The 10535-nt window shown below is 46.0% G+C and overlaps 2 protein-coding genes across 3 annotated transcripts in view; one reads left to right on the forward strand and one right to left on the reverse strand.

Moving 5' to 3' along the window:
* The window catches only part of LOC101996968 (cytochrome b-c1 complex subunit 6, mitochondrial), a 9886-nt gene extending 7698 nt beyond the window's left edge, over positions 1-2188 (reverse strand). Inside the window, exon 1 of the mRNA XM_005371486.2 lies at positions 2031-2188. Within this exon, the coding sequence (XP_005371543.1) occupies positions 2031-2084 (54 nt within the window). The 5' untranslated portion in view covers positions 2085-2188. The remainder of the gene's footprint in view (positions 1-2030) is intronic.
* Positions 2189-2486: 298 nt separating this feature from the next.
* Lrrc41 (leucine rich repeat containing 41) overlaps positions 2487-10535 on the forward strand; it is a 26003-nt gene continuing 17954 nt past the window's right edge. The window contains exons 1-3 of one of the 2 annotated variants that reach the window (XM_005371489.3): positions 2487-2728; positions 7165-7251; positions 7952-8022. In XM_005371489.3, the coding sequence (XP_005371546.1) occupies positions 2530-2728; positions 7165-7251; positions 7952-8022 (357 nt within the window). In that variant the 5' untranslated portion in view covers positions 2487-2529. Of the gene's footprint in view, positions 2729-2803; positions 3268-7164; positions 7252-7949; positions 8023-10535 lie in introns of those variants that run through there. The other variant, XM_026778174.1, reaches the window with a different exon arrangement.

Consider the following 10535-nt stretch of genomic DNA (forward strand, 5'->3'; position numbering starts at 1 on the left):
GTGTGTGTGTGTGTGTGTGTGTGTGTGTGTGTGTGTGTGTATGAATTAAAAAAAATTTTTTTTAAAAGTTGAAAAAGTCCCCTACCCTAAACCTCAAAAAAACCCAGACCAAAACCCGACATCAGAGCTCAGTGGTAAAGCACAACCTCAGATACCCAAGGCCCTGGATTCAAGGTCTGGTATAAGAATAAAAAAGTCCTAAAACCATCTGGTAAAATTGCTTGCTGCCAACGACCTGAGTTTGGTCCCGGGAACCCATGTGAAAAGATCTATAGATACACCAACTCCTACACAATGCACACAAAAGACGGCTCAGTGGTAAGGGTACTTGTCCACCTTCCAAAGACCCCCAGGTTGTTCCTAGCACCTACACAGTGGCCTGCAAACATTTCTAACTCCAGTTTCAGAGGATCCAATGGCTTCTTATGGCTTCAGAAGTACACAGGCATGCATGTGCTACACAGAGATACACGCGAGCAAAACACAAATACATGCTTACAGAAAAAGTAAAAATTGTAAGGAAAAAAAACTTGAAATTCATGTTCTAGACTATTGTGTCATTTTTCCAATTAGCAATGTTAAAACATTAGTAATTATGTCAAAAATACCATGTCAAACAAATCGAAATAGAGGTCTAATTATGGACCATATTTCCATCAATGAGAAAAAAAACAAAGTCACATATGAATAAAAGAATTTAATCTCCAATAATTATGGTTCTTTCACAAAATTAATTCAACTTTCTTCATTTTATTATTTACTGATTTGTTGATTTATTGGCTTTGTGTTTTTTGTTTGTTTGTTTTGTTTTGGACACAGGGTCTCTATAGTTCTGGCGGTCTCTATAGTTCTGGAGCTCAATGTAAAGACCAGGGCAGCCTTGAACTCAGAAGGTCCTTCTTCCCGCCTTTGCCTCCTGGGTGCTGCGATTAAAGGCATGGTCCACCATGCCCAATTTTCTTAATTTTAAAACTTATCTGATGCCATTGTGGTTTTTGACACCTTGCTGAACTTCCTGAGCCTGGCTCCAACACTTTCTGAAAATTGCTAAGAAAAAATTAAGGGATAAACGATTTTCCAAATAATCCCAAGTCCATAAAGCTCCGATGGCTTGTCCTGAAGCGGACGGAGGACAAATGTATAGGAATGGAAGCAAAGCGAGTCGCTTTTGTAAAGCACTGTGGTCTAGCTCTGTCTCCAAAGCTGTGACGTTTGGACTCTATTCCCAACTGCACTGCCTGGCTAGCGGTGTGCCTTTAGAAAAGATAATAAACGTCCTTGCTTGCTGCCTCATCTATAAAAATGACCAAAACTAATGAACCTTATATTTACCTCATGGGAAACTTCCAGTTAAATGTCTTAGTACATGGAAAGCACTAAGAACAGCGAGCAGTCAGTATTCACCACACTGGTACTCAAACCTGGGAAAGAGCTCCCTCTTTCCCACAATTACACTGCACATTCTTACAGTGCCCCCAAAGACACAAGTCCTCGGCCATCTCCATCTCCAAAGATAAACAACACTTTTTGTTTGCGGGGCTGGGGAGTGAACACAGGCCTTCTTGATTGTAGGCTAACGTTTTACTGCAAAACTACACCCCAATTCCTGAACCACTTTTTCACAGAAAATGGTATAAGGCTCGGGTCCCCAGAACCTCCACAAATAGTGATGCTGCCCTAAGCTAGGTTAAAGACCAACGTCGGTCTGTTTGCTTCAGACACTTGTCAAACCAGACTCAAAACAACCGACTGACTGAAAACAGACTTCTTTCTTCTTAACACAAGTTTTAATCGGTACAGCATTATAACTCCAGTTAAACCTTCACAATCGTGGGTTGGGAAGACTACCCATTAATTTACCCAAGGTCACTCAAAGAATTCTGAAGATGAGCGGCGGAAGCCACCTCCCTGCACCCCGCCAACCCTAGGAGGTTAAACCCGGACTGAGAGGACCCGGGAAAGTGCTCTGATGCGCTAGGTCCCGGGCCTCAGGGCATTGGGGAGAGTAAGAGCCGACCCCCTAGCCTTACCTCTTTGGGGTCTCCGGATCCGGTAAGCATCTTTCGTTCGTCCTCTAGTCCCATGTCCGAACGCTGCTCAGGATTCAACACCAGCAGAAACAACGGTACCTACTCCACTTCAGGATCAAGAAGGACTTGCAAGGGTCACTTGACGGATATCCGGCGACCTGGCCGGAAGTGCGGCATACTCATCGTAGGCTCGAACACCTGCACAGATTGGCCTGTACTACTCGCTAACTGCAGGAGGTAGGGGGAGCTGCTGTGAATGCCTGCGAAGGATTTGCTAAGAAACATCTTTTTGGTCACTCCCGGCCCAAACATATTGATCTATAGTGTTTCTTCAAATGGTATTTCTTAATATGCTTGAAATATTTGCTAATTCATTTGATATATTCTTTTATCGTAAATCCGGTTCTTACCTATAACACATATGGACCGGTCCTAAGGGCTGACCTCTTCAAGATGGCGGCCTGCGTGTGCCACCCTCGGGCTCGCGCACCTCCCCAAGATGGCGGCGCCCGAGGCCTGGCGCGCCCGGAGTTGCTGGTTCTGTGAGGTAGCGGCGGCAACGACCATGGAGGCCACGTCCCGGGAGGCGGCGCCAGCGAAGAGCTCGGCCTCGGGCCCCAGCGCTCCCCCCGCCCTGTTCGAGCTGTGCGGGCGGGCAGTGAGCGCCCATATGGGGGTTCTGGAGAGCGGGGTGTGGGGTAAGTGGCGGAGTGAGGGGCTACCTCCGGCAGCGAGCGGGGGCGGCCCAGCGGCTAGGGGGCGCGGGGGGCGAGGCCGAGAGGCCCGGGGCAAGGCCCAGCCCGGGGCACTGGAAGTCAGATTCTTGAGTCGGAGCGTGAATTTTCCGACTGACAGAGCTGGACCGAGTGAAGACGGGGACCAGGCGAGCGAGTGGACCCGAACCGCGGCTTGCCGCGGGGGGCGCGGGGGGCGAGGCCAGAAGGCCCGGCGTGGGGCAAAGCTGGCAGGGCCCTAGCGACAGGGGCCGGACTGGCAGGCCGGAGCCGCGGGCTCGGAACTGACACTGGGCTGGGCAGAACTGGACCGAGGAGTCTCGGATGTCGAACCGACGGGCAGGGATGGCCCGGCTGCCGGGGGTCAGGGGCTGAAATTGGCAGGCCCGGCCTGGGGCAAGGAGGCCAGGCCCGGAGCCACATAAACTGACGGCTCAGGGCCACCGCTGCTGGCAGGGTCCTCCCGGGGCTGCAAGACTCCCGAAGCCCGGCGGATGGGCGGGGTGAGGCAGCCGAGTGGAGAGCAAGGGTTGGGGGAGAGGCCGAAAGGCTGGGGGCGCCGTGGCCTGTTTGACGGCTCAAGAGCTGAAGGGAGCGCACCGACGCCCCAGACCTCACTGCTAAACGGAGCTGCTGATCCGCCTGCAGAGCAGGTAGCGCGGAGGCTCCGTGCATGGGCCGGGGAGGCGAAGAAGGGTGGAAAGTGAGTGGAGGGGCCCGGGGCAGGTTCGGCAAGCAAGGCCAGGCTCGGACGACCGGTCGGCGGGAAGGGCCCAGGAGGCCTCAGGCGGGGCAAGGGCCAGGGTATCCCGGGCAGACGAGCCCGAATGGGATAGGTCGCGTCGTGGGGAGAAGCCGTGGTCCGAATGGGAGGGAACCGAGGCCCCAGGCCCGAGAGCGTCCAGAACCAAAGGGCTGGACCATGTCGAGGCGGTTCACATTGAAGAGCTAAGGCCAGCGGCCCGGAGCGCCCCGACCAGATGGTCTCAAGAAGGTCCTGTTGCAGGAGTTTACCGCCGGCCGGAGGCCTGGCAACTTAGGAGGAGAAAGGGTCGACGATGTGCAGAGTGCTGGTAGAGTTAAGGAGAAAGTTAGGGCCTTGAGTCAGGCCTGGCTTCAGAGGGGGAGGCCATGGGCCTGACAGAATGGTGGTAGTGTAGGGTCGGGTTGAAGTTGGATGAAAGCACAGGTCGGGCCAAATGGAAGGTAGGGGAGGAGAGAGGTAACTCCTGGCCTTGGAATGTGTAGGGGTTGTTACACCAGGAGGCCCCAGGGGTGGTGGTGACATCTTGGTCAGAAGGTAGACACTGGTCAGTTAAGAATTGAAGTTGAGGTTTTAGTAAACCATGAGGAGGCTGGTTTGAAGGGTTGAGGCTCCAGAGTACTTTGTAAGGCCTTACCACGGAGTGGTCAGGCAGGTCCTTTTGTGCTTGGAGTAGGCTACCAGTGCAGAGCAGGCCCAAGTGCCTTCCCTTAGGTGGGGGAGGGGAGAGGGGTAAGAAGTCCTCGGGCCCTGTGTGAGTGTAGGAGATTGTGGAGGCCCTGTGCCAAACTGAACAGAAAAAGGTCAGGATGACCCCATGGTGAATGGGAGAAAGGCCTCAGTGGAGCTGAGTAAGGCTCCGAGAAGTCCTGGGAATGTGGAAGCCTGCATTTGCCTGGAAGGTCTGAGATGCTAATCTTGGCTAGAAGAGATGAGTGGTTTGGAGGCCCCGACCTGCAGAAAGGAAGCAATTGAGAAAAAAAAAAGATAGTAGGGGGCTGGAGAGATGGCTCAGTGATTAAGAGCACTGGCTATTCTTCCAGAAGACATGGGTTCAATTCCCAGCACTCACATGGCAGCTCACAACCGTCTGTGACTCCAGGATCCAGCACCCTCACACAGACATACATGAAGGCAAAACACCAATGCACATAAAAATTTAAAAAGAAATAATTTTAAATTTAAAAAAAGTATAAGTTAGAAGGAAGCAAAGAATTCTTAATAGAGCTAGAAGTCGGGCGGTGGTGGCGCACGCCTTTAAACCCAGCACTTGGGAGGCAGGGGCACGTGGATCTCTGTGAGCTTGAGGCCAGCCTGGTCTACAGAATGAGTGCCAGGACAGGCTCCAAAGATACACACAGAAACCCTGTCTCGAAAAACCAAAAAAAAAAAAAAAAAAAACAAAACAAAACAAAAAACTAGGTGGTGGCAGATGGCTTTAATTCCAGCACTTGGGAGGCAGAGGCCTGTGGATCTCTATGAATTGGAGGCCAGCCTGGTCTAGAGAAGGTTCCAGGACAGCCAGAGCTACACAGAGAAACCTTATCTCGAAAAACAAAACAAACAGTAGAGTTTGTAGATAGAAAAGATGAGAATTCCTGTGGATGTGAGAGGGGAGAACTAAACAGGGGAGCAACATGGAAAGGAAAAGAGGGAGGCTTCATTGTTCCTGGTTGAGAGGAGACAAGAGAGCAGCTAGTGGGCTCGATAAGTCAATAGCCATCCAGTAAGAGCTTGACTCCAGTGAGAAACTTTTAGAGGGGCCGAGGAAGAAGCCTGTTGAGCAGTGCCATTTAGAAAGGGTGAGCTGGGAAACAGGAAAGGCTTCTTGAAGGTGGTAGACTAGCTTTGCCAAGAGGGGGAAGGAAATAGAGGCAACACACTCGTGCAGTGAACAAAAACTTAAAGATAAACAGACCAGGCCAGTGAGGTAATTCGGCAGGTAAGACACTTGCTGTAAGGGCTCCTGCGGACTGTCCTCTGACCTCATTCCCTGCTGTGGCTCCCTTTCTCGAGAGTACAGTGAGAAAAGTTCACTAGAATAAGGGGTGCTACCTTAAGTATCAGGATTGAGGTCTGAACTTTATCTTGAATGGAACAGAGAGCTTTTAGTTTGAGCAGAGTAATGTCATCAGGAAGAGCAAGACTCAGAATATAGAGGCAGAGGTCAAAGAAAGCATTTCAGATGACAGGCCTACATTAGTATAATAACAGGGAAATAATGCTCTCACTCAACAGGTACATATAGTGGGTATCACTGAATACCTAGTAGATACAAAAAAAGGTACACTAGATTCTTGGGTCTCAAGATTCAGTTATTCCTCAAGTAAAGAAAAAAATACACCAAGGAAGAGCTTTGTGTGCTGGCTTATACCTATAATCCCAAAACTCAGGAGGATGAGACAGGAGGATTGCCTCAAGTTAGAAGCCAGCCAGGAATGAGACCCTGCAGGGGTGCTGGCCAGTCAATGGTGGTGTACATCTTTAATCCCAGCACTCGGAAGGCAGAGACAGGTGGATCTATTTGAGTTTGATTCTAGCCTGGTCTACAGAGTGAGTTCCATGACAGCCAGGACTGTTGTTACACAAAGAAGCCCTTCTCAAAAAAGGGGGTGGTGGTGGTCATAGAGAACCCTTTTGCACAGGAGTTTAGAGCTTAGCACCAATGTCAGATCAAAACTGCCTGTAATTCCAACTCCAGAGGATCCAACATCTTTTGGCCTCTGCAGGCACCTGCACTTACCTCCATATAGACATATACATATAATTTTAGAACAAAATATTTTTTAAAAGTAGGTCATGGAATGGAAGTTTTGGTATACTACAAGATCTTAAGCTTAATAGACTAGAGATGTCGTTGACAGAATAAACATAATAGCCAATATTCACTGATCTTATTATGGACAGCTATTGTGTTAAATAAATTTACAAGCATGATCTTTAATGTCATGAGGTAATCATTTCTGTCTAGTTCCTCTTCACACAACCGCCTCAATACACATACCCCTATTTAGTTTTTTTGAATCAGAGTTTTGTTACGTGGACCCTGGCTGGCTTGGTACTCATTAAGCATAGTTCAGGCTAGCTTGAACTTGTAAATAACCCTCCTGTCTCAGCTTCCCAAATGCTAGAATATTTTGATTCAAACAAAACAAATATCACTTTTCCCCAAGTTCTGTAGTTCTAAGACAGAGTATAATAAACTAAAGGACTTTAGAGAGTTGAACAAATCCTGATTCATACAGTTAATTGTGTATTGGACAGATTATTTAACCTTTCCATTCCTTTTTTTCTTAAGATTAGCACTGCTTTTTGTAATGAGGACAAGGGGGTGGGAGGGATAAGTGAGGCAACCAAAGACTGTAATAGGGAAACTTTCATGGTCAGGGCTAGCCTTGCCTCCACTTCTAGAATACAGAGGAAAACTTGTTTTTGTTTTTAAGCATAATGGGTTTAGAGAGCAAAAGTTATCTTTAGTTTTCATAGGAAGGTACTAGCTCACAGTATACTGAGGGCCCAGTGCTTCTTGGGCACAAGTGTACTGACCTCAGTGAGCAGGTCAATGTGTTTAACTTACCCTTTCCCCTGAATTTCCAGCTGCCTTAAGATAGTAAACTTTGTGTTTTGGTTTTTGTAGCCCTCCCAGGTCCAATACTTCAAAGCATCTTACCTCTGCTCAATATATATTACTTGGAGAGGATTGAGGAAACTGCCCTCAAAAAAGGTAAGTGTCTGTCTTACTCTTTCTCAGTCAGTGGTTGTGAACAAGGCACCACATTGTACTTCAGGTAACTTTTACACCTGATACCCAGTTAGAACTTCATGCTTTTCAAAAAAGTACCTTAGCCAGGTCTGGTGGCACACACCTTTAATCCCAGCACTTGGGAGGCAGAGGCAGGCCAGACCCCTATGAGTTTGAGACCAGCCTGGTCTACAGAGTGACAGCCAAGGCTACATAGTGAGACCTGTCTCAAAGAACAAAAATCAAAAAAGCGCCTTCATATGACTGGAGAGATGGCTCAGTTTTGCTGCTCTTGGAAAGTACCTGGATTTGGGACTCACAATACCCACATGGCAGTTGCCAACTATTTTACCAAACTGCTGTTCTTCATTGGATCAATTAACATCTAATATTTATGTAACCTTGATGGGCCAAACAGTCCTAGGTACTTTACCCAGAGAAATTCATCTAGTCACTTAATCCTTTTTAACAGCTCTATGAAACATATATTAGCTTACCATGACCGTATAGCTTTAGAGTAGTTTATTAATATTCACATCTAGATGGTCTGTCCTTAGAGTCAGTGCTCTTAACTCTTCATCTAGTTGCAGTGGTCCTCTGAAGCCAGAGGACAATATGAAAGGCTGATGCGCTTCATTCATGGTGGGCAGCAGGCAGCCAACTGTGATGCTTCTTCCTACAGGTCTCTCCACTCAGGCCATCTGGCGCCGACTCTGGGATGAGCTGATGAAAACCAGGCCTTCCAGTTTGGAGGTAAGTTAAGGTGCCAGGAAGAACTCTAGACTAATTTTGACTAGTAAAAGCAAGACATACAGACACAAACTGGGAACTATTGTAATACAGAGGTTGAATTTGGGAGCTGAGCACAGGTGATATGTCACAAGGTTTTGGCTCATTTGGCATTTAGCATTGATTTGTTTACCATGATTACAGGGTATACAGGAAAGGGTGGTCACAATGGAATGCAGACCCAAGATTCCTTAAATTTTGGCAGAGTTGGTGCTGTGGTCAAGCTAGCAAAAAAAAAAGGAAAAAAAAAAGGAACCAGCTCATCTTTGCTAAGTATAAAAATTCAGTTTGCAAGGCCTTGGTACATTCATCTGGCTTAAAAAGTATTAATTGGGGTGGAGGGGGTCTGGAAAGATAGCCCAACAGTAAAGAGCATGGCCGTTTTTGCAGAGAACCCAGATTCAGTTCTCATCACCTACCTGGCACCTCACAGCTGTCTGTAATTCAAGTTCCAGGAGATCCAACACCCTCTTGTGGCCTCATTGAGCATGAGGCATGCACGTGGTACATAGATATACATGTAGGAAAAACACCCATACACATAAACATAAAAACAATTAAGGGCTAGTCAACAGTGGTTGAAGCTACTCATCGTGTACCCTGTTTTATGAGTGTATAGGACAAGGGAGAGGATAGTCCCGCCTGGTTCTGCAGTAGTCAGGCTATCTTTCCCTGGGATATGGAAGAAAAAAGTCAAAGTCACACTTTTTGAGTCACCTTTGAAATATGAGAAATATGAGATGTTATTTCTGTTATTTATTTCTACGGATTAGTAGACTTGACTCTAAAAGAGAATAAGTTTTTGCTAAATTTAAAGGTGAAGCTTTAAGATCATTAGTGATAAAGCGAGCTAATTTCAGAAGTAATGAACATTTCATTACTAAGTGTTCAAATAGTCTGGCCAATAACTTGATACAAGGATGTTAAGGGCACAACTCAAAATTATATGATAAGGGTTGGGCAGAGTTTCTAGTAAGACTCCTTTTGTCCCGAAATTCTGTTCACTAATTCAGATAGAAATCATGGGAGCTCTTAAACAGAGATGAGAAAAATACTTTCTCCCAGTATTTCACTGGCATTATGGCTGACCAGCAAGTGACACAAACGTTCTTTATCCGACACCTCAAGGTTCTAGATGTTTATTGTTTAGTTTTATTGGCTCAGATCATTTCAGAAGATAGGGAGACTTAGGCTGGGTGATATCAGTTACTTATGCAGAAGTTCTGATTTGCTACATACCTATTCCAGATGTCTTTTTCTGATTCCTATTTTAGCACAAAAATAGCCTTCATCTCACCTATAATTTAAAAATATCTGGTGAGGATTTGGAAGTATAGTTCAGTGCTAATGGTGTTTGCCTAGCACAAATGAGACACCAGTTTTAATCTCCAGCACTGCCAAAAACAACAACAAAAAAAGAAGACAAAAAAATAAATAAATAAAATCACTGCCAAAGCCACTTATGGACTACTGCTTAGTTCTAGGCACTATACTAGATCCAAAGGACAATGCTCATAAAACAAGAGTACTTTTGAAACTATGTAGTACTGTTCTATTTAGAGATCTGTATGATGCAATAAATATTTTGAAAACAAAAGTAATAGGAAATGAAGGATCAACCGATCAGCCATCTGGAAAAATTAGTATGTTTCTATTACATTATGTTTAGATAATAACTATGTAAACTAAAGATGAAATTTTAACAAACAAAATAATAAAACAACTAAAAACAAGTAAGTAGCTTGACATGTAGTTTCAGAATAGAATGCGTTTATTAAACAGAAAATAAGGACCTGGGCATATAGGTCACTGAATATTTGCCTAGCAAGTGTGAGGGTCTGCAATCCAGACAGGGAGAGAGATTTGCCTAATCACATGAAATAGCAACACCATAAACATGTTTTAAAGTTGTTCTGGTTGTTTTTAAAGATTCATTTTTATCTTGTATGTGTGTACCAGTACCTGTAGAAGCCAGAAGAGGGCTTTGGATCTCCTGGAACTAGAGTTGCAGACAATTGTGAGATGCCATGAATGCTGGAACTTTACATAGGTCCTCTGGAAGAGCAGCCAGTGTTTACGCACTGAACCATCTCTCCAGCCCCAAGATTTTTCTTTATAATTATTGTCTTTCCAGCCTTCATAAATGAATTTTAAATGATTAACTGGAAGGCAGCATTTGAAGCACTGTTTGCAAAACAAAAATATGAAGAGCTGAAGAGATTGTTCAGCAGTTAATAACATTTGCTGCTCTTCAGAGACCCACTGAAGCTCCAAAGGATCTGATGCCCTCTTCTGGCCTCCATGGATGAGCAGACACACACAAAAAATTTAAGGGGGGCTGGAGAAATGGCTCAGTAATTAAGAACACTGACTGTGCTGGGTGGTGGTGGCACACGCCTTTAATCCCAGCACTCGGGAGGCAGAGGCAGGCGGATCTCTGTGAGTTTGAGGCCAGCCTGGTCTACAGAGCTAGTTCC

The sequence above is a fragment of the Microtus ochrogaster genome, unplaced genomic scaffold (genome assembly GCF_000317375.1).
Source record: "Microtus ochrogaster isolate Prairie Vole_2 unplaced genomic scaffold, MicOch1.0 UNK110, whole genome shotgun sequence".
Classification (NCBI taxonomy): Eukaryota; Metazoa; Chordata; class Mammalia; order Rodentia; family Cricetidae; genus Microtus; species Microtus ochrogaster.